Source organism: Python bivittatus, unplaced genomic scaffold (genome assembly GCF_059951505.1).
Source record: "Python bivittatus isolate LINGU-HERP-01145 unplaced genomic scaffold, Pbiv_v1 ctg000580_np1212, whole genome shotgun sequence".
NCBI lineage: Eukaryota > Metazoa > Chordata > Lepidosauria > Squamata > Pythonidae > Python > Python bivittatus.
The window spans coordinates 1904709-1928727 of record NW_028277087.1 but is presented as its reverse complement, the minus strand read 5'-3'; the positions used below and the strand labels follow the sequence as shown (position 1 = coordinate 1928727).

General features: G+C 46.4%; 1 protein-coding gene across 7 annotated transcripts in view; it reads left to right on the top strand.

The window, feature by feature from the left end:
• The window catches only part of PTPRS (protein tyrosine phosphatase receptor type S), a 220860-nt gene extending 199525 nt beyond the window's left edge, over positions 1–21335 (top strand). For all 7 annotated transcript variants that reach the window (XM_088149347.1, XM_088149346.1, XM_088149345.1 and 4 more), the window contains 10 exons: positions 3871–4046; positions 5127–5246; positions 6162–6316; positions 9140–9425; positions 10207–10385; positions 11478–11604; positions 12412–12537; positions 14673–14827; positions 17082–17217; positions 18203–21335. In XM_088149347.1, the coding sequence (XP_088005473.1) occupies positions 3871–4046; positions 5127–5246; positions 6162–6316; positions 9140–9425; positions 10207–10385; positions 11478–11604; positions 12412–12537; positions 14673–14827; positions 17082–17217; positions 18203–18271 (1529 nt within the window). In that variant the 3' untranslated portion in view covers positions 18272–21335. The remainder of the gene's footprint in view (positions 1–3870; positions 4047–5126; positions 5247–6161; positions 6317–9139; positions 9426–10206; positions 10386–11477; positions 11605–12411; positions 12538–14672; positions 14828–17081; positions 17218–18202) is intronic.
• The last annotated feature ends 2684 nt before the right edge of the window (positions 21336–24019 follow it).

Here is a 24019-nt window from a genome sequence, read left to right as displayed (position 1 = left end):
AATGCTGCAGATACCTCTGGGTGGTACCACTTAAGCAGGACTTTGGGACAGAGATCCAGGGCTTCCAAATTCTTCAGTGCTGGCTGGAGACCCCAAACCCTTCCTACTTATTACCTTGAGGAATGAAGCTATAATTTCCAATCTTAAATCACCTAACCCTGTTCCTGCTCCTGAGACAGTCGTTCTACAACCAGACAGGCACTTCCTGGTAGGAAGATTCTCCTAATGCTTAATCACACCCTTTTACAGACTCTTTTCTGCTTCTTGACCATTGCCTTGTCCTCTGGATTAAGAGGTAACAAGTCTGCTCCAACTTTGGAGTGACTTCTTTTTCAGAATGCAGGTAGAGCTGTTGGAACTACTGTAAAAGGCTGCAACGGTTGTTCCCCCCTTTTTGAAAAGAAATAACAGATCTACTGATTAATCAGTTTGGGTTCATGGGGTCCATTTGGGAGTCCTCAGGTTGATCCCTTGGAGAATGGGGGTGGGCTTCAGCTATACCACAGTTAAAGTTCTTCCAACACCAGTCACTTTCCCTGCTCCAATCTCTTAGTGAGAATGAGTGTAGGACGCAGGAAGGGAATATGTGATAAAAGTAACATTTTCCTTTACTTTTGGTTCAATTAATTTTGCTTTTGGCACATTCCTGGGCACAGCCATGTTATTCTCTCGGCAACAGTGGGAGAAGGGCTTGCTGTGGTTTGCCTCTAGGAAGTGTTTTCTTTTTCCAATTTTTGGGTTTTCTCATGACCTCCCATCCAAAGTCTAAACAGGTCCAACCCTGCCTAGCTTAGCATTCTAAACAATCTGAGGAAAACTTCAGGGCAATTGCTTTAGAGACACAATGAAAAAGAAAAGAAAATGGCTTTGAAGCAAGCAACTAGGACTTCCTTTAATTTACACAGTACATTCAGACATTCAGGTTCCTTTCCTCCTTTTCCGAGCAAAGCAGTTCTTTAATTTAAAGGTATGTCAGGTCAGTGCCATTAAAGCTTGGTTGCTTTGTTTTCCGTGTTAGCAGAATATAGAATCCTTGCTAGAAGGGGGGAGAGGGAGGGGGGCAGAGACAGAGCTTAATATGTAAGGTTGGTCTTGTTTGTGCTGCAGAGGTCAAATTGATAGGTATGGAGTTCAAAGAAATTACCAGCACGCCCGTGTCCAGGGGAAAATGTTGCTCTTGGGGGATTTTGCTCGGTCCTGCTTTTCACAAACTGCCAGCTCGGAGCAGCTGTCCTTTCTGATGGCAAAGCTGAACTCCATAAGGCCAATAAGCACCATTAAACTTTCCAAGGGCGAAGTTGAAAGAGGGCCTTGGACAAAATGGATTTTTTAATCTGCATCCCCTGCTCCTTTCAAAGGCCACGTAGGGTCAGGAGCGGCCTCTTGCAGCTTAACCTTTTTCGATTGCTTTGCTGCTCTTGGGGATGCAAGGTAATTTCATGGACTTGGGGTGGGACAAGGATGGTGGGATGTATGTTGGGGGGGGGAACCAGGGGGAGCTTGCAAACGTTTGATTGAATTTCAGGGAAGGAAGGGAGTTTGGAGAGCTTGGGCTGATCCTTTGCTGATTTGCTCAATCAGGTTGCATAGTGACATGAAAATGGAGTGCAGAAAAGGGAACAGAAGCTGATAAATAGATAAGGGAAGGGAAGGGAAGGGAAGGGAAGGGAAGGGAAGGGAAGGGAAGGGAAGGGAAGGGAAGGGAAGGGAAGGGAAGGGAAGGGAAGGGAAGGGAAGGGAGCCATTTCACTGCCATGAAGCTAGCCAAGAAAATGTGTAGTAATACTCAAAGCATCATTTTCTTTATTGAAAATAAAATACGATGTTAGTCATCATTATAGCAGCCTGGTAAGGTAGATAAACATTATTATTTTTGCAAAGAGAGAGGTTTTGCTAACAGAATATAGATTGGCTTAAGACCACCCACTCATTTGGGGCCTGAGATTCAAAACACAGACTTCCTTGGCTGTTCCGAGGGACACAACTGATCTAATAATGCCCTGTTTCAATCAGTCAGTCCTCAGATAGACTCTGCATGAGGGTTGTAAGGGGTCTCCAGCTTGAAAGGGAAGTGGCTGCATTTGTGAGTCTTGCCATCTTGGGGGGAGCCCTGCAAGGGGGAGAAGCTTCACCCTAAGTCCAGGGTCTGCTCACATTTGAACAGGAAAGCTGCTGCTTTCTTCCATGGAAAGACAAAGAACATTCCCCTTCACCTCACACCTGTCTGCATGGCTAGTAACCAGCATCTGTTGCTAAGGAAAAGGACATCACCTACTATGCAGAACAGGTCTGGAGGCAAAGGGTCAAGAAGAGACATCAATCTGCTGCTTCCCTAGAGAACTTCTGCCAGATGGCATACAAATGCCCCAGGCTAAGTGGCCCAACTCATAGAACCTGTTTTCCTTTGGTCTTGTCACTTCCAGACAGGAAGGTATGTCAAGTGCCTCAATTTTTGTGAAAGAAGCAAGAATTGGGGAGTTTTACACAGACTTGCTCTCCCTGTTCTCACACCTGTCTGATGCATCAGTTGGACCTTTGTTGGCCACAGGGAAGCCCCATGCAGAGGATCGTCATTCTGTGGTTGAACATCTGAAGACTTTGGGTGTGGCTGGAGAAAACATACCAGTTGAAACCCTGGAGAGCCACTGAGCTGGGCAGATCAGGAAGCTGACATAGTATGAAGGAGCTGCTCATGTATTCAACTCTCAACTGTGGAGGACAGAAATCTTCCTTGATTGCTAGGGTGGGATCGTCTTGTTGAGGGAAAGTGCCCTCTTTGAACATGGAAGCTCAGCCTTGGTGATCTCTTGTCTGAAGTAGTTGCTCGTGAGCTAGAAATGGGTCAGTGGTTTAACATGGAGGAGAAGAACTGCAAAGGAGTCCCATTTTTCAGGGAAAGGGCCAAACTCAGGACCAGTTGTCTTGTTAGTTCACCAACTACAATTGCTTCCTTGGGCGATCCAGCACCATTGCAAACAGATTAACAGCCAAATTAGATAGCAGTAATTAATAGAGAAAAATAGAGAATAAAAATAATGATAGAGAATAATAGGAAGGAGGCAATGGCAAACCACTTCTGAAAAACCTTGCCAAGAAAACTGCAGGGACTTGTCTAGGCAGTCTCCAAGAATCGGACACGATTGAACAGATTAAAAAAAATTAATAGAGAACAGAGAGTGGGGTGGGGTGGTGCAGTGGTGAGGCTAGCTTGGGTTACCTCAGAGACCCCAGTTTGATTCCATCCTCAGCTTCAGAAGCTCAGGGGATGACTTCAGACCAGTCGTTCTCTGTCCAGCCTACCTCCCAAGACTGTGGTTGCATTTGGACTGGGGAGATCTGGTTTGAGTCCACCCTCATCCACAGAAGTTCCCTGGATGAATTTGGGCTAGTCCCGCTTTCTCAGCCAGCATACCTCATAGGCTTGTTGTTGGGGAGAAAAAAAAAAAGGAGAGTGCACTGTATAAGTCACCTTGAGTTCCTGTACAAAAGGTAGTAAATCAATATGAAATGTAGTAAATAAATCTTATATAGCCAGGTTTAAACTACCTTCTGGCCAATCCAAATCAGGGTTCTGTTTCTCACCTGCTCCCCCCCCCCCTTTGCAGAGAGACTGCAATTTCTGCATTCTTCCCCACCACAAGGAAAGGCTTGTGCAGAGAATTGTAATTCTTTGGTTGACCATCTGAAGGTGTGGCTGGGGCTCACTGAACATTTAAAACCCGGGAGCATTTACTTCAGGACTGACTCCCTACCTCTCCGCAGCTGCTGTTTTGGGGAGGGTGGGATTAAGAGTGCGGCTCTCAAAAGGCTGGGAACTAGCAAAAGACATTGATTCCAACACAGTTCTTCTTTTGGCCACTCCAAATGCAGGCCTCCTAGGGAGCGACTACATTAATGCCAACTACATCGACGGGTACCGCAAGCAGAACGCCTACATCGCCACCCAGGGCCCTTTGCCAGAGACCTTTGGTGACTTCTGGCGGATGGTTTGGGAGCAGCGTTCCGCCACGGTGGTGATGATGACAAAGCTGGAAGAGAAATCCAGGGTGAGAAAAAGTGCGGTCAATTGGATCGTGTTCCTGCCTAACTCAGTGTGAGAAAGGTGGATCTGGCCAATCGTGAAAAATTAAAAATACATTTCCAAATGTTCCCTTCCAGTTTTGGGGAAGGCCATTAAAACGCGACCAAAGGCCTGGGCTTTTCTACGTGTGTCACATGTGCAGTGCATGTAAAAGGGGGCACAGCTTTGATCCTGCAGTTGTGCTACCATCTTTACTTTTTTTTTACCACCACCACCCCACCCTGACTTGGGGGCAGGAATGCTGCCACCTTATTCCTTCTGCATGTGAAAAGCTTCTTCTGGTTTGGAGTTGAATTGATTAATTGATTACTTCTAGTGCTATATATATATATGTTGATCATGATATTATTGATATGTTTTATATTTATTAAATTGTTTTAATCTACCTTACAGAGGTGAGATGTACACTGCTCAGAGTTGTTTGTGATTGGAGCTGCCTTGAAGCCTAGTAAAATAATTAAAGTAATAAATAAGTTGACCCAATGAATGAACATGAGGGAATTTATGTTATTTTTTTCATGCAAGTGCTTAAAAAAAATTCCATCCAACTTTTTCTCAATATATATTTCCCCACCCTATTGCACAATGTTAATGTTTTGGTGTGTCCATACTGATCTAAAATCCTTGTGATTTGTTGACTTTCTAAAATGGGACTAATCCATTAATATATCTCCAATGGAACTGAAGGTAGCTATAGTTTTGTAATAAAAAATCGGGAGAAACTTTCAGAATTGATGTGGGATTCAAAATTCAGCTCCCTAGAAAGGGGGCTTGAAAAGCCCAAGGACACCGCGTACTGAACTCTCAGCCAGGAGTGAAGATGACCCTGAGCTCAGTTTCTTTCAGTGCAGACTCCAAGATTTCACAGTGCCAAATTTGAATTTCTTGTAAAAAGACAAACAGCTCACAGTCAGTTTGGGATCTCTGATTTTGTGGGTCAAGTATGAGCAAGTTCAGCTTATCCGGATTTTTTTTTTCATGCTGTGGTTTCATGTGTGTAGCATGGAGCTAATTATATAATACAGCCACTATGTTGATTTTTCAGATCAAGTGTGACCAGTACTGGCCAGGCCGGGGCACGGAGACCTATGGGATGATCCAAGTTACCTTGTTAGATACCATTGAGTTGGCCACATTCTGTGTCCGGACCTTCTCTCTCCACAAGGTGAGAACAGAGCTTCTTCCTTCTTTAGGTATGTTTAGTATGGAGAAGAGAAGGCTGTGAGAAGTCACGATGGCTATCTTTAAGGATCTGAAGGGCAGAAGAAGGGGCAGAATTCTTCAGAGCTGGGCAGACAGAACAAGAAGCAAGGCATTTAAAATACAAGGAAGTAGACCTCAGAAGAATGTCCTAACGGTAAAAGCTGTCCACCAATGGACAGCATCCAGATGGCCATCTGGCCTTTGCTGAAACACCTCCAAGTAGAGGAGAGGGGATACCACCTCCCAAGGCATCTGTTCCAGCTGTTACTGTTGGAAGGACCTCCTTGATCACAGGATCATAGAATGGAAGGATTGAAAATGACCTCAGAGACCATCCAGTCCAACTCCTTGCTCAGCGCAGGAATCCACCACTACAGCATCCCATCAGCAGAGAAGGATCCACCACCTCCTCAGGCCGTCTGTTCCATTGATGAACAGCTCTTCTCATTAGGTGATTCTGAGGTCGAACCCAGATCTGCTTCTTTCATCTAGTTTAAACCCACTGTTTCTTGTCCTGTCTTCTGGACTGCTCCATCCACACTGGAAGCAAATGCCACTAAAATAAGGGGCTGTATGACATAACTCCTTTACTGTGTTTCCTGAATTAACCCGTTTCCTGAGTTTGCAGTGTGTATTAAATTACCAGACTCAACTGGGCTGGGTTCTCACAGTACACTAAGGCGCGCAAACTTGACCAAGGTTAGAACAAGCAAGGTTGACACCTTGTGCGAATGCAGTCCCTGGCATTGAGATATGTGATATGGAACCAACCAATTCAGCCTGTGCTTTCATTCGCTCATAACATGTTGCGCAAGGCAGACGCATCATGTCGTCTTCCATCATGGGCTCCTTCTGGGATTCTGCTCTTCCTCCACAGAATGGTTCCAGTGAGAAGCGTGAAGTGCGCCAGTTCCAGTTCACAGCCTGGCCAGATCATGGAGTTCCTGAATATCCCACCCCATTTCTGGCTTTTCTGAGGAGAGTGAAAACGTGCAACCCGCCTGATGCTGGGCCCATTGTTGTGCACTGCAGGTACCCCATGCCAATCCATTTGGGGGCCCAATTGGTGGTGGTGCAAGAGAAGGGCCCAGGACAAGGTTTTCCTTGGAAGGGAAGGAAGAAACCAACTTGGGGACAGGTCTTTTTGAATCACCTTTGAACATGTAGCAGTAAGGACATCAGGGAACTCTCTTGCTGGCTCACCATCCTCTTTGCCACAGGGACCAACCAGATCCCTGGGAGCAGATATGAGGGCTGTGGACCCCTTCCCCCAGGGATTGTTACTCTGAAAATGTAGCTTTATTCTTGAACACCTCCATTATGTATTTATTATTTATTTATTTTGGTCAATTTACATATTTGCCCATTTCACAACAGTGACTCTGGGAGGCTAACACAGAATTAAAATTCAATAAAAGTCGAATAATAACTATTATTATTATACATGTAGTGGCAGCTGAGGACAACAGCAGTCACCACTAATAGCATCCATCTCATCCCCAACCCCCCCCCCATTGCAGGTTATCACAATATCTTTCAGTTGTAGATTCCATAAATTTCCTACACATTGTGTAGTTTTGTCACACAACTGACCAGGTTTGGGGTGTGATGATGGCTTGCTTCTATGTTGTTCCAGCCTGCCCCCGCAGTCAACAGGCTGTAATTGGGCCATAAGGCGTCAGACCCAAGCTTAAGGGGTCAGGAAAGCAATATATAGGGGACATTGTTATTTCATGGAGAAAGCTGAATTTTTCTGCTCAAAATGGGGTCCAAGTATGCAGTTGAATTTAAATCAAATTTGCATGAGGCATGATAGTTTTTATAGCACGTTTGTGGTCCATGAAACTTAACACTAGGACGCACTTATCAAACCTTGACAATGTAACAGGATCCAGAGATGTTTGTTTATAATTGAGGAGGACATTCTTATAGCAATGAGATTTGGATGAAATTGTGTGTGTGAATGTTAACCTTTCCAAATGTAGTCATTCAGAACTGTTATCTGAGTTTCTTAATAGCATTCCTTCTACATCTGACATCTGGGCTATGAGAGTCAATCTGTCGAGCTTCTCCCAGCCAGGCTAGGCTGAAGCCAATTAAATGAGCACAGAAGAATCCAGGAACTTCTGATAAGGAATTTATCACAGAAAAGCTAAGAAGTCATTATGAAAGAACCCCGGCAACTGCTGTGTAGCAAATGTGAGCCCTATTTATAGTGAAATCAACGCTCACTTTTCTCCCACCTAAATTGTGCAACAGCTTTTGGGTGGGAGCCACAGTCTCTTGTTGTGGGAACAGAAAGATCTAACGATGTCAAAACAAACTCTCACAGAATTCTATTCAGCCCAAACTGGCCCCAAAAGAAGGAGGAATTGCAGGGGCTGATGGAATTGGAAGGATCGCAAAAGTATGGTGGAGGCACCTTTTTTAAAAAAAGAAAAGAAACAGCTTCTAAGATATAGAGAAATTCTCAAATGAACAAAATATTTTGACACAGTCCGCGGCCACTGATTGTGGGGAAGAAAGAAACATTTGGGCTGGGAGGGGGCAAGGTCCAAGGAGAAATTATCCATAGTCCTGCACAGGGAATGATTCATGCTGCAAAATGTTGTTTCAAGCTGTGTTTCTTCAGAAAGTTCAGAGGGTGGACAGGACACTTTCACTGATAGCCACAGAAAGAGTTGATCAAAATCTTTGACCAGGGAAATCCCTGTTATTGCTTCAGAAGAAGGATTCAGGCCTTTTAGTTTACTATGCCCTCCTCCACCCACCCATCCACCCACCCATCCTTTCTTCAGGAAGGCTTTTTGGGTTGCAGTCTGATTGATGGAGATAAAAGGGGATTTGAGGAAAAAAGGGAGAAAAGATCCCCAGAGTTTGAGGAGGAGGACCTGGAGGTCCTTTTATTAACTGAGTTTGGCATCCAAACAAAAACATGTGATTTCTTCTTTTAAATGCCCACCTTTTCCCCCCTCCTTCAAATGGATTACTCAGCAATCTGAATGATCTGGCAGCATGCAAATTTAAGGGGTAATAACAACAACAGAACAGGAATTTCCCCATTATAGCCTCCCCAATCTGCACCTAGCTTGTTCCGGAAGCCTTTATACAGGTGAAATGCACTGGAAAGCCCCCTGTAGCGCTGAACGATTGGTGTGTGTCCTCTTCTTGTGCTTCCTCCCTTACACACACACTCCCATCTCAGCAGATCACATTCCATCCAATTTCTTGTGAAACATAAACCCTAGGGCTGTTGGCTTGTTGATTTCACCCAATGTACACTGTGCTGACGAATGTAATATAAGTCAAACAGATAGCCTGCTGCCCTCAAGTCACTTCTGGTTTCAGACCAGACAGCAGGAGGTCACTAGATACAGCCATCTAGATGTCAACAGCGAGGAAACCCAAAAATGATTTTTCTCTTACACACACATAAGCATTCCTGGTTACAGGGCCAGACTAAGACTGGGAAGGCCTGATTTATCTCCAGATCTCTCTGGCGACCTTGATCCAGCTACCCGCTTCTTAGCAGACAGGCAGGCAGGACCATATATACCTCTGAAGACCACAGAATGTAATGCTTACTCCACCAGAAGTTTAGCATGCATTTCCATCTCCATCCTTAGCCATTTTCCTTTTAATTGATTTAATTTGTAAGTGACGGTTACAAATACATGATTCCAAGTTGGCAATCTGGTTAGCTATCTTATGCCTTTGTTTCCTTGTGGTGGAATGGAGCAATCACCACAGGGAATTTCGAGGGAGAGGGGTGGAAATAACGTCGACACAATTCAGATGAAAGATTTCTTTAATCCTTGCTTCCTACCTACCCCACCTATATTTTTATTCTTCCAGTGCTGGGGTTGGGAGGACTGGCTGTTTCATTGTAATCGATGCCATGCTGGAGAGAATAAAGCATGAGAAGACAGTGGACATTTATGGGCATGTCACCCTCATGAGGTCCCAGCGAAATTACATGGTGCAGACAGAAGACCAGTACAGTTTCATACACGACTCTTTGCTAGAAGCTGTTGCTTGTGGAAACACGGAGGTCCCCGCTCGGAACCTGTACACCTATATCCAGAGGTTGGCACAGATAGAAGTGGGGGAACATGTCACAGGCATGGAGCTGGAATTCAAGGTGAGCAGAGATACATGGGTGTGTGACTCAGGCAGCTTGTGCTGTTGCTCCTGCACTGGAAGCAGGGGGCTGCACAGTTAGCTTGCACAAAACTGCAATCTGTACTTTGAGGGGAAAGCATTTGCTTTGGATTCAGAAAGCCTTGGACTTGTGCCCTGCCATCTTCTGAGAAGGTAGGAAGAGGCCTGGGTGGGACTGTGGCTCACCGAATTCTCAGTCGGGGAAGGCTGGCATAGACAATATTCAGTTAACACTGTTTCTCAACCTGGGTGACTTCCAGATATGTAGATTTCAATGCCAAAAATTTTGAGCAGTAGCTCAAATTTTGGTTGGGGGATTCTGAGAGTAGAAATGCACACGTCTGAGAGTGACCATCAGTGCGCAGAATTCTAGGCAATGACCATGCCAGCTGGCAGATTCTGAGAGTGACATCTACACATGTAAAGGTCCAAGAACACGTCTGTAGAGCAGTGTTTATCTGAAAGAAATCAAAGCTGAGGCCATGCTGAATTCGGGGAATAGAGGTCTTTAGGGAAACCTTCAACTCCCAGAATTCTCAGCAGTGGCCATGCTGGCTGGGGAATTCTGGGAGTAAAAGTCCATACATCTGGTGAATTACCATTAATTCGTGGGATCCTCAACAATGGCCACATTAACTGGGGAATTCTAGGAGATGAAGTCCACTCGGGGGGAAGCATTATTCTGTGCTGCTGGCATTACGGTCACTTCAGCCTGCCCTGAACTGCCCACTCACCTGCCTGTGCTCCCTTTCCCCTGCCAGAGACTGGCCAACTCCAAAGCTCACACCTCCAGGTTCATCAGTGCCAACCTTCCCTGTAACAAATTCAAGAATCGCCTTGTCAACATCATGCCATACGAGACCACACGGGTTTGCCTTCAGCCTATCCGCGGAGTCGAGGGCTCCGACTACATCAATGCCAGCTTCATTGATGGATACAGGTAAAGTCCCAGGAGGAGGTGTGATGCCTTGTTCCTTTGTCTCCTACTGTTCCTTATTCCATATGCCAGCCATCCGTAGTCCTCAATATACGTGCCGTGGTGTTACACATTAGAGATGTGTGCATGTGTTGCTCCTCTAGAACCTTTCTTAAAAGATGCTTGTTTCTCAGTGGCCCAGTTCTTGCTCTCTTTTACCTTGCCTTTCCTTCTGAATGTTAAGCTTGAAGAGGTAAGAAGGTTGTTTGGAAATTCCAAGTGGTCCACAAGGGTTTCTGGCTCCTATTCTGTTAGTAGTTGCCACTGGAATAAGGCTTCTTCTCCTGCTGTTACCAAGGACCGTGATATCTGAACTGCAGAAATCCAGGTGACTAGGAGTGGCAACAGAGAGGAACCAAAAATTGACTCTTTGTCACCATCTAGTGCTCCGCTGGATTTCTGCAGCCCAGGTACAGCAACCCATCATTATATTTCCTAAATTAGGGCTGCTAAAAACCATGTCTTTTAATTTGGAAAACAAATCGTTCCTTATTTCTGAGTACCTAATTTCTCCTGACTTCTGTTGTGAAGCTGGGCTTTCACGTTAAATGCCAAAGCTAGATCCTGCAAGGTTGAAGTTTGCAAAATGTTTAGCGTAGATTTTAGACCTGCAGTTGTTTCCGTTTTTGTTGTTATAAAAACCCACTTCAAAGGACAAGAGAGGAAAAAGAAAAAGTTCCCCAAAGAGAATGAAACAACTGATATTCAGATCCAAACTGCTGTCCTCCAGCTGCAGTTCCCACTAACGCCAGCCAGCTTGGCTTATGGTGTTGGCACTTGGATTTTAACATATCTGGCAGTGCCAGGTTAAGGGAGGCTGAGCAAGGGGGTGGAGGTGATTCTTCAACCTGGCAGGGGTAAATGTGTAACTAGAAGTCTTCTCATATTGCTGTGTTCTTTGTGGCTGATGGGTTCGAGATGAGCCCGCTTCTGCCGTCCAACTTGACATGGGTCTCAGCATTCCTCTGGACTGTCATGGAATCCATCTTCCACTGAAAGTCCATCTTGCCTCCTTAGCTTGCCCTCCAAACATAGTAGATTTTCTTGCTCCTGCAGGCAACAGAAGGCTTACATCGCCACCCAGGGACCATTGGCCGAGACCACAGAGGACTTCTGGCGCATGCTTTGGGAGAACAATTCAACCATTGTGGTGATGTTGACCAAGCTGCGAGAGATGGGTCGGGTAAGCGGGAAGTCCTGGCTTGGCGCTTCATTCCAAACCCCAGAATCATGGGTGAATGTCCCTTGGATAGCAAGTTTTGATTTCCTAGGTGTCCTTTGTTTTTCTCCTATGCAACCGATAGTAATGTGCGCAGGGGAGCCAAATGTCTCATCTCGATGCATGTAAAAAAGGGCAGGTCTTCAACTGCATGGTTGTGGCCACCCTCTTGATTTTTTTTTCCCCTCTTCCTTCAGACACTTCTGGCAACAGGTATTGACGTGGCTGTTTGCATATAACCCCACGCACAGCTAGAAATGCTCATGAGAAGCCCCTGCAACTTAAATCTCGGATCAGATGATAGCCAAGCTGCAGAGCTTGGGCTGTTAGAAAGACAGCAGGAAAATCAATAGCTTACCTCATACGTGGCAGTCCAGTCATGTTCACAACTATATTAAGGCATAGCTATAAAAACACACACGTGTGTTTGTGTTTGGCCTTCTGCCCATTGCTCTGTCTGTGAATGATTGAATAGCCTCCATCCATGTGGGTGAGGGGATATATTGAGCAGCTAAATAAAAAAAGAATCCCAGCTGCCAAACATTGCTGGCACTGAGTAATGTGATAGTAACTGGTTTTCCTAAAATTCTAATTTAATTCTCAAATATTTCCAAGGGGAATGTAAATCAGGGCAGGATGCTGGGTTGGCTTTGAACTATCCAGGCCCCTGTGGGAATTTTATTGCATCAGATATCTCAACACCAGGTTGGTGCAGTAGGTCCTGGTTTTTTTGCTGGTAGTAAGTGAGCCTCTTCCTCTGTTGGTCAACAGGAAAAGTGCCATCAGTACTGGCCAGCCGAAAGGTCTGCACGGTATCAGTACTTTGTGGTGGACCCCATGGCTGAATATAACATGCCTCAATACATCCTCCGAGAATTCAAGGTCACCGACGCCAGAGTAAGTCATGGCCAAATTCCCATCCTTCACCAGCTGTCCAGGATGAAGTGATGCTGAAATGTTGGTCCTGCATACAGATCATTGGAAGCAGATCAGGTTGGGCCGGAAATCAGATTGAGCTGTGGACATGTATGATCCACCATTGTCCTCAGTGAGATTCTCTGGCCAGAAGGATCTCTTACACTGGCATCCTCGTGGTGGCCCCTATGAGCCAGATAATATTGGAGGGGATATTTGACTAGTAGACCAGGTTGTTTGACTGCCTCTAGCCTAGCAACATGTGACAGATTGTAAGGGGGCTGAGAAAGAAAAGAAATGGGAGTCAACTGGTGGAAGAGGGGTTTGTTAATAGCTTATCTCATACATGGCAGTCCAGTCTGGGTTTCAGAAACTCTGGGAAGCAGAGATTCAAATTTTTTAAAGAAACTCCATCTTAATGAATCCACTAAGTTCACACTTCAATTTCCAAGATTCTGTATTTTACTCCAAATTCTTGCACTAAACTCTTATTTGTGGTTCTTGCTTCTTTGATCATGTCCTGCTGTTAAGGGATTGGACTAGACATATTGTGTTCTGTGATAGCCAGTGGCTTTCTAGAATCTCAGGTGGAGAAGGGGGGTTTCCATTATCAGCTAGAGCTGCGAAGAGCTTCAGAATCAAGGGCCAAACAGATACATTGGAGGGCAGAGGGCCCCTGCCCTCCATACCTGCATCATCACTTTTGTTTCAACCTGGCAATTCTATAGAGGAAAATTCAGAGTGAACCCAAAGATTAAAGGCGTTTTCTGGTTCACCTATTCCTGTGGGGTTCTTTTTCCCTCTCTTGGTTTTTCTTCACCATCTTACCACTATAATGCATAGTCCCCCACCCACCCCCTCCCAAACCTCCCCTTGTATTTCATCTGCATGAATTCTGGCAAGAAATCTTCAACCACCCCCTGTTCTTCATCCCAGCAGTTGTTCATCTCTTGCTGTTTAATCCTTTTGAATTTGTTTCCAAGGATTTTCCTGCCTTCTGAAGGACATGAACACACATAAATGCCTTTTCTCTCTCTTTTTCTCTCCCTCCTTAGATGATAGATAGCATGCCATGTCGCCATGACTATTGCACAGTGTTTTCCTGTATGGCAATTTTTTTAAAGCAGCACACTTCTCCCCTCCTTCTCCTTAAAAGAGCACAGGAAGGGCTGTCTGAGCCATCAGCATTATTCAGCCAAGAAATTGCAGTTCCAGAATTTCTGCTGAGCACCAGATTAAGGGAACCTGGGGTACACCTTCTCCCACCTGAGTGTCAGCCTCACGCCAACCCCGAGAGGTAGACTAAGTTGAGTGAGAATGACTCGCCCAGGTCACCGCTGAATTTGCAGCTAAGGAAGGATCAAAATTGGGCCTCTCCTGGTTTGCCAAACTGAGTCCTCTGTTCCACCATATGTTAGCTAACAAAACCCTCCAATGTTTTAATTTTTTCTGGGGGTTTTCAGCCTGCCTCTCCTTCTTCAGCCACATTTTGGTGTTTCTGCTTTGTTACGCTGGTTTTGTTTTTTAATGCATCAGGTGTGTGTTGCACATAAAAAAGTGGTGGAGCTCTGGGTGCATGGTCAGACCCTCTATCTTGACTTTTGCGACTCCCCCTGTGAATGCCCCTGGAATTCATAATCTTGGTAAACGTGTTTATTTAAACTATTTATATGACCAGCCAACTTGAACAGTGTGACTCTGGGCACCTTACAACTGAAAACAAACTAAGGTTAAAGCAACAGTCAGTAACATCCGTAATAGGGCTCCCATTCTTACTCTCCCAATGAGGACATTGCTCTTCTCGGTTCCAGTACCTGGGGAGTAGCCAAGTTTTCAAAGCCTTTCTAAATGCCAGCAGGGTTGGGGCATGTTCTGTGGATGTAGCCAATAAATGTTCCTGGATGAGGGATGGGATAAAAAGCAATAAAATAAACTTTATTTGTACTAGAGAAGCAAAACCACATGGTCTGTAGAGGGAAAAAAATGTACAAGCTTGCTGAAGTCTCCAGGGTTCATTCAGTTCTGAGAACTTACTTGCTTCCTGATATGCTTGACAGTTGGTTTGTTCTGTTGCACTGGTTCTGTTTTTACACCTTAAACCCTGCCTTTTTTTTCAGGACGGCCAGTCAAGAACCGTGCGTCAGTTCCAGTTCACCGACTGGCCGGAACAAGGTGTGCCAAAATCTGGCGAAGGCTTTATTGATTTCATTGGGCAGGTCCACAAAACCAAGGAGCAGTTTGGACAAGATGGACCGATTTCTGTCCACTGCAGGTACACACAGCTGGAGCACCTCTTTCTGTCCCAGAGCACCGAAGATTCTCCTTTCCTGCCAAAGGAAAAGAAGTCAGCCCGTTCAGGACCTTCTTGGTCTTTGTCTGCTCACTGATACTTTAGAATTAAAAAGAGCTGCATCGGTTGCCCAGCCAGCTAAGCTCTGTCTTAAGGCGGAGTTTCCAGAGATGGAGAAGAGGAGGAAAATCACTCTCTGATTGATGGTTTAGATAAAAAGCTAATGTGTCTGTGACCATCAGCAGGCAAAGAGGGTCATAAAAGTCAGTATGCCGGCTGCAACTGTGTAATCAAAGCAGGGCTTTGGTAACATGGTCACAGCTACCATCTTGCCATCTGGTCCCCTGCGGATGGCCCTGGATATGTCCCTTCTCCAATCTCTGGCAGAATTCTTTCATTAGCACCAGACTCAGGCTGAAAACTGGGCCGTTCTCATGGCAGAAATGGTGAATGTTCTTTAAAATGAAGCTTCTAACTGCACTAAATTTTATTTTGCACAACAGGCATCACTGACCTCTCTACTGCTCTCCTTGCACACAGATCGTTAGTCCCTGAGAGTTTCAGTATTTCCCTTCCTGGAGCTAAAATTATATAGTTGGGCTATTCTGTTCTGCTCCTTTACTTCCCCTCCACCCACTTCCCCTAAAATATAAATTGTAAGCAGCTTTTAGCCCTCATTTCCAGCTCACCTGCAGATTAGCAAGAGGCACCTCCCCATCATTTTCATTTCTTTGCAAGGCCTGTTAATTGATAAAGGATTTCTTTGTAGAACAGGGAGGAACTAACTGGCTAAATAGCCCATTAAATGGATAGATTTTGACCTGTTGGTAAATTGCAAAGCTTTAAAGAGTCTGTCTTCCTGCAGCTCTTGGGAATGGGAGATGGAGTGGACTATTTTTTTAGCTTTATCTTTCCAATCTCCTGCTATCTGAGCCTCTCCATACTAAGGGCAGAGAATACTGGGCAAAACAACATCTTATGAAGGAGGTAGTGCAAGCAATTATCTGCTGTTTATTACTTTGAAATATTGGATGCCGGTTTCTCTAACCGTGAATGGATGCAAGTCTCTGAGAACATTAAGTATCGTCTGGATCCTGGCCAAAAGTAGCCAGATCACTGCTCTGTTCTTCAACTTCAAACTCTGTTTCCAACCTGCTCAACACAGAACCCATCCATCCATCTTTTTCCTAAGGGGCCCGAGAAGGTGGTGAGCCCCTGGATGTTTTTCCAGCTCCAGAAGATAATCTGTGATTAAAGCCTTAGTTGATTACGCACGGGCAGGGAGATTAAAGACTCTCCGCCTCAGCTTGCGGGCTTCCACCTTGGCACTGAGGGATCTGTCTTGTGGGTGAGGGGACGCCATCTGCTCCTTTACCTCTGCTCCTGGCTGGCTAAGCCTGAAAAAAGCTTGCAACTCCAGCCAAGGAACTGGGACAGGGGAACCTGACAAGCTTGTGGCTGTCTAGTTCCTACACACAAGTTTGTTAGTCTGCCTCTTCTGATCCCTTTTTAGGCAAGCTGCTTTCCCCCGGCATCCCCTGCCTCAAATTAGGAGGGGGACAGAAGTCTCCGTTTGTATAGGTGGCAGCATACATAACTTCTTCCCGAGGGCTTTCCTTGCAAAGAGCTTAGAGATCTTTCGTATCATCCGTACCTTCCCTTTTCGCCTTCCAAGCCAAGGGGCAGTGGGAGCTCTACGTGGGAGATGGGTGCACTTGAGATTCAGATTTAAAGGAAGGGTTTATTGATCTCGGAGCCTGTCAGAAAAGATGGTTCCCAGGTGGGACTGAATGTAAAAGTTCCTGTGTTAGCCACCCTTGTGGTTGGGCGCTCTGAGTTCACTTGCAGACTCGCTAGGCCAGGGCTGGCAGGCAGGTCAGTGGGTCCATGCTGGGCTCTGCATCTGCAGCTCCTTAAACCCACTGGGTCTTTTCCCAGGATTGCACTGCAGCTGCGGGAGGTAGCTGCTTTAAAGAGGCCGGCAGGTGTTCCACGAGGATCCTGTCTGCTACAGAGCATCTCTTGCCTTCAGATCCAAACCCCTGTATCGCCCTAGTTGTCACGTCTTGGCAACCCCCATGGTTTCTTCTGGGAATGATAGAAGCTGTAGTCCAGCCTCTCTGGACTAGGGCAGGTCGGGGAAGTCTGCTTTATCCCCAGCTTTGCGAAAAAGGCACAAGATGGTCAAGGCGGATTCCCCGCAGGCCCTCCATGCTATGTCCCTCTTTCTTGGCAGTGCGGGAGTAGGCAGGACCGGCGTCTTCATCACACTGAGCATCGTACTAGAGAGAATGCGCTACGAAGGTGTGGTGGATATCTTCCAGACCGTGAAGATGCTGAGGACACAAAGGCCTGCCATGGTGCAGACAGAGGTAAGAAGGAGAGCTTCACTTTGGACTCACCCCAAAACTCGCAAGGATGGGGCCAGGGGAAAGGGGGGGTGCTCAGCGCTTCTCCTGTGACCATCAAACGTGTTTGCTGCAGGAGAAGCGCTGAGCCCCCCACCCTTCCTCTGACTCCGTCCTTGCAACGGTGCAGTACCCAGCTCCAGAATGGGGACAAGGCTAGAGATGACGTGCCACTGGGTGCCCCACAGGAGGACCTGTAAACCCTCCCCTGGCCGTTTTCCTCCTCCGAAGCAGCAAAAGCCAGCAGGCGCCGTTTACATTTGCACCAGGGCTCCTCCTCAGACAGGAGGCAGGGACATTGGGGAACTTCTCAGAGATCTCCCCAAGCAAATATTGGGGTGTCTTTTTCAACGGGGCTGGGAAGAGGCATCACTGGTGGGATGGGAATAACTTGGTGCCATTCCCCAGGATGGCACATGCTGGTGGCAGGCCCAGCAGCAGGTTCCACAGGAGGACGGGGCAGAATCTGCAAGATGCCGGGCAACGTGTTACGGTCAAAGCTCTGCCCCAGCCTTTTGTGAGAGCCTGCAGAGAGAGATCCAGGCCTACCAAGCTGAACCCTTTTCACTTCTCAAAACCCCTTTTAAGCTTGACCACCTAGGAAATCTGTTGGTCTTTAGGATGCCCCAAACTCTTCCTGCAAACCGCCTCATATGGATGCCAGCACATGCGGGCCTTGAGACCGGGCCGGTGCTGGTGAGACCCGAGTTCAAATCCCCACTTGACCCGTGCTTTTTCTTCAGCCTGGCCTGCTTTATAAGACTGTTGTGATCCACCGAAATCAACTCGAGGTGCCACTTTATGGATCCAATAAAGAAGGACCTGGGCTGGTTTCTAGCTGCTTCATCCTAGCCTGTTGTGCATTTGCAGGGAATCGAGCAGACTCTGCCTGATAATAACTTTGTTCTCTTTTCTTCCCATCCCGGCTCGTCCTTAATTCTTTCTGCAGGACGAATATCAGTTCTGTTACCAAGCGGCCCTGGAGTACCTTGGAAGTTTTGATCACTATGCAACATAAAAAGGAAAGGAAACTTTTCAAAAGCCATTCGTTGTGCAGACTCCTGTCTGAGCTACGAGAAGCTAGCCTCGACCTTTCTAAACACCTACAGACTGAATCAGAAAAACGTTACCTCCCGATACACCCATTTCGGATGCTAATGCGAGGAGGGAGGCGCGAGGGGAGGGCGGAGCAGCGACACCCCACCCTTCCTCCGAGGCGCTGCGTCTCCAAAAGGAACTTTCCCCATTTCTGCCTGTGTTTCCAAACCCCAGACTGCAGAGCATCCACAGGGTGGCTCAGAACCAGGGCGGGAGTTTTCCTTCTTTTTCTTCTTTTTAAGTGGCGAACTTGTTGTTCTTACCTCATCTGGTGTTTACGGTGTGGAGAGCACATGGGCCGCGTGGAGCTGATCCAGACCCGTATTGAAACTTCATAATACAGCAGATGCTTGCCTCGTCCACACCTTGGAGAACAGCAGTCCGGTTGGGAAACCATGCCCAAGAACGAGAGAGAGAGAGAGAGAGAGAAACAGCTGATGGGGTGGGGGAATAGCAAAAGAAGATTTTGACCACAACAGTAACATTTTAGGGTTCAGTTTACATACTAATCTTGTTGGCAGACTTTAAAGGAAGCCACTTAGGTGTGCTAAAGAGGCAAACAAAGCAAATTTTGCATCAGGTACGGCCGAGCAATCTCATTGGAATCGCAGGGCTCAGTTTCCGCCAAGGCGGTTTAGCTGTCCTGCTGCCTCTTTCTCAGCTTAGCTTCTGAACACTTTAACATTCCTCTTCTTTTACCACTGCAGAATTTTTACGTCAAAAAGCGAACCAAAACAGGCAATAAGTTATTACATGCCCCAGACGTTTCACAAAGATGCAAAATCCCCAGTATTTACCGCTCCGCCCCCCACCCCCCGCGTATTCTAAACTCTGAATTTTGGAAATCTGCAATGCAGTTCTACATATCTTCTCTTCTCCAGATTTCAGAAGGGTGGCGCCATGGAGATTTGAAGTACATTTAACACCGGTCAACATTTCTTTCTTTCTTTCTTTCTTTCTTTCTTTCTTTCTTTCTTTCTTTCTTTCTTTCTTTCTTTCTTTCTTTCTTTCTTTCTTTCTTTCTTTCTTTCTTTTTATGGAATTCTTCCCCCTACTTTTCCAATTCCCTTAGCACATCCAAACCAACCTTTTTTTCTGTTGCTCTCATTTATTTCTGTGGGCGTTTTAACCTCCCCTTCCCTGATGCCAAAGAGAAAAATGGCAAATTTTAAGAGAGCCTGTGGATTTTGGAATAGAGAAAGCCCGTGTTGGCTACATTATTGTCCAAAATAGGGTCTTCATCTCCAGTGGAAGGGTAGTTTCCATTTGCAATCCAAGCAGGATAAACAGACTGTAAGGATCTTGGATAAGGATAGGCAACACCAATGAGTGGCTTTCTTTAAAAGGTATCGATGTAACTCTTATAAGTGACATTTATTTCTTATTTTTATTTCCTGGGTCTCTTTTTTTAATAGTGTAATTTTTTTTCCTTTTTTAAAAAATATGTAAAAATACAAAAGAATATCGGTCAATGAATTTACAAAAAAAAAATACTTATTTGTTCATATTATGTTTAAAGACAGTCTATTTTTTCACTGTAGAAACGTTAACGTGTAATGGTTGTGTGACATAAGAGAAATGCCGTGCGAAATATTGCTACTTTTACATATTGCTTTTCTACCATTTGAAAAAAAAAAAGGAGGAGGAGGAGGAGGAGGAGGAGGAGGAAGAAGAAGGAAAGGGTTCACCTGCTCATGTATGAACAAAACTTTGCTGCTTTTCATTTTCCTTTCTTTTCTTTTTTCTTTTATCCCCCATTTGGGGGACCTTGACAGAGTGAGTGAAGTTAAGGGTCCTGGATGGGGCGAAAAGCAGGGGGTCTTTTGCCCTCCAACTGCCCGCCTTTGTCCATCTTTCCCAGGCCCAGAGAGAACAGCCGGGGGGCCCCAAAGCCCAAGGAGGCGTCCAGACAGCGCTGCCTTTGCATCCAGAGAAGATCCACCCAGAGGTCCCTTGCGTCCGCGGAAGGGCCACGGAGAAAAGCCCATTTGAAATAACCAACGTGGTAGTAATGAGAATGAACGATGCGCTCTGCCAGCCACGAGCACGGAGGCAGCAGGAGTTGCTGAAACTCCTACGCTTCCTGCTTCTTAGGATTGTGGGGGGAGAGCGGGGGGCGCCGGCTGGAAAGTGTTCGGGTGGACAAAGTGCAGGTCCAAAGCTCTGCTCAGCCTTAAAATACGGGGTGGCCTCAGGCTGGTCACTCTCTTGCTCTTAGCCTAACCTACCTCGCAGGGTTGTGGGGAGGAGAAGCCGCTACACGTGCATCCTGAGTTCTTTGGAAGAAGGAGAAGGAATCCACCGAATTTGTTGCCGGCCTCTTTCCCCTGGCAAATCCTCGGGAAGGTTGGCATCGCCACCCTGGCAGGAGCTTCTCTGGATCAAAGCTGCCGAATCTTTGGGCAGCAAAGTGGATCATCCGTACGAGCAGCAATATATACATATAACTCTCTATAAATATATACATATGTACGGCACTGAGCCAAGCCAAGGCCTCTCGGGGTGCCCCCTCAACGCCTCCCAACCCTGGGTTCAAGTGGCACTGTCGCTTCTGCGGGATCTTTACCCGGAACGGCCGAACTTCCAACTGATGGGCATCTGGGAGGAGAAATGCGAACCTGCCGTGGGGGGCAAGGAAACGCATTCTCCTGGCTTGATCAGAATGGTATTTTTTAAAAGATATATATATATATATATTTGAGATCTCTCTCCCCTCTTGTTAGCTAACCTTTCTTTACATGTTTTGGAAATTGAAGAAAAAAATAAAAGCTTATCTTGGCAGGGCTGGGGGGCGAGGGGCCGGGCGGATCCTGCTGTCCTTTTCTTTCAAATTGCTTTCCTCCCCTCCTTTCTACGAAAGCGAGGCCCTCTCGCCATCACCCTGTTATTTCAAAAAGAAACGGTCTTAAGTGGTTGCCACGCCACTGTGTATGTAGATATATATATTGACTTTGTATTAAAGGAAGATTGTCTGGAAAAAAAAAGGAAAGGTGGTTAAAAAGGTGTTTGTTCGGGGGCCAAAAGTGGCCAAGGGGGGTGGGAGGGAGAAGGATCTGCAGAAGTGAAACCGTGGGCAAAACAATCCAGGGGGTCACCTCCAGCAACCCGTCCTGGACTTGGGCAGAAACGCTCTCGCCAACCCTTCTTCCATTCCTAAGACCGGGTTTTGCTCAGGGGTGGGTCCCAGGGACTGCCAGATCCCACTGCAGATGACGGGCCAGGCGTTCCCCTTCTGCACCCGCGTCCCGCAAGCCGACGTGTCCGGAGGCTGGGATTTTGCCGGCCTCCATAATTCGTCCCGAGATGTGGCGCTGTTCGTAAGAGAGAGGATCAAGGCTGATCTATAAAGCACCTCTCGCTTCTTTGAACAAGCTTCCTCTTATCTCCATCCCCACAGCATGCTGACCCCAGGTATGAAATTCACCCATTTTCTAGGTTACATCCAACTATAAATGAACCAGAAGGGAGTGGGTTTGTACAACACACGTAAGTTGCAGAAAGAGGTCTGACCAGAGTTATCCCTAACCAGGGGCAACGTGTTGTGTGAAGGCACCTGTTAGGCCTTTCCTCTGACCCGGTCAAGCGTGTGGCTCAGCAGCAGCCCTTTGTCCATAGCCCAAAAGGTGACACAGGTGGACCAGGCCACTTCATGCACTAGTGCAGTGTTTCTCAACCTCAGCAACTTTAAGATGGGGAATTCTGGGAGTTGAAGTCCACCCATCTTAAAGTTGCTGAGGTTGAGAAACACTGCACTAGAGATTTGTACAACATGCTCAGTTCACGAGATGGTGCCAATATTTAATTTAAAATAAATTAATTCTGCCCTCTGCCGGTGCCAAAGTGGGCCTTCTATGGGTTTAAACTTTCCACACTGGAAAATGAGAGAAGGATGAACCCTCATTCTTAGTAAAAACTTGGTAAGCAGTAGCATATTAAGGATAAGAAATTAGTGGTGGGTGTCTTTATAGCTTATGGCTAACTTCTGCTACAAAAGTCACCCCAGCCTCCAAAACTGCCTCATTTTTGCCTTTTAGAGCAGAAGCACTGAAAAAAAGGAAAATCTCAACATAGGGCAGACTTACCCATCCACACGGCCTGATTCTCACGCATCTTTGGGGCTAGAAGGCCCCTCTGGCCCAGCTGTGGCATTTGAGCTCCGCAAACAGGTTAAAATCAGTCTGTTTCACCAAAAAAAAGGGGTCAGCTTTGCACGCCCGGCTCTTCCCATTCTCCCTGGGTTAAGCCAGCTTATTACAGTCATGTTTTTTTTTACCGACCTCGCACCGTTATTGGTAATGCATTAACAAAAATGTCAAGATACCCAAATTGGGCATTACTAGCTAGGGGTTGGGAAGGGCAAGGGGAGTGAACCTTCAAAATCTTCAAAATCCATTCAACCCAGATGTTAAAATGCAATATTTTGCAGGGTGTATCAAAAGCAATAATCCTGCTGGTGAAAAAAAACAGACGTCCAACACTCTTTTGTGCCATGTTAGATGCTCCTAACAATAATGGCTTACTATGTTTTTTTCCCCCCTCATGGACCAACATGGCCATTATTATTTATTACAAGCCCACTTGATTGTTTGCAATCGTTTCAGATACGCATTGCCAATAGAAGCACCAGGGCCCCAGCATCTGTGCTGGTGTAACCTGTAGCCTGTCTTTGGGAGACGTCTGCCCTTCGTTGCTTTCCTGAGACCCTTTTCAGCTGCTTCCCCACCTGGCAACCGGCACCTTTGTACCACAGGCTACAAAATGGGCCGCGGAAGGATGTAGGCAACGCGCTACAGATTTGCAAAGCTAAATGTGGGGGCTCTTGGTGGATGACAGGCTGTGTTCGGTGAAGGAAGGAACCTCGCCACACAGTGGCAAAGATGTGGAAGCCAGTGCTAAAAACAGACAGTGATCTGGTTTCCATAATACAGGTCGTCCTTGTTTAGTGGCTGCCTCATTTAGCGACCGTTCGCAGTTATGACAGTGATGAAAAAGTAACTTTATGACCCATCCTCACATTGGTGACCTTCACAGGTCTGTAAAGCAAAGGAAAACTCAAGTTAGATCATAAGCATAGGTGCAGGTTCATTTAGCGATCACGTTGCTGGTCCTAATTGTGGTTGCTAAATGAGGACGACCTGATATTCATCCAGTCAAGAACTAACTTAGTTGAAAATCATTACCACCGGCTCTGCCATCCTACAGATGCACTGAAGGATGTGCAGAGTTTGCGTAGGACGTGTCCTCACAATGCCATCTGCATCTCATCGCCAGCCCAGTCTGACCTCGGTCCTGGCATGGAAGTGGTGTTTTCCCTCCTATCCTGACCCCAGGCCTCCTGTGCAGACACGCTGGAGACTGGAGAAAGCCCATTGCACCCCAAACATCTGTTTCATCATCCCCGCTACCTCGGCACAATCAGAGAGCCCTCAGTGTTTAATCTCATGAGGTCTGCAAATCTCTTCCGAAGGCCCCACCCGAGACAAGCCCGCTTAGAAATCTAGAGGCTTTAAGAGGAATCAAGAAGGTTAGAGTGGAACGGGTTCCTTGAGATCACCCAGCCCAACCCTTTATACTGCAGGAGTCTGCAACTCCAAATGACGGCTGGACTTCATGGCCTCCGTGGGTCCTTCCCACTCCTACCTACTATGTATTTGTGTAAAGCCCCCCC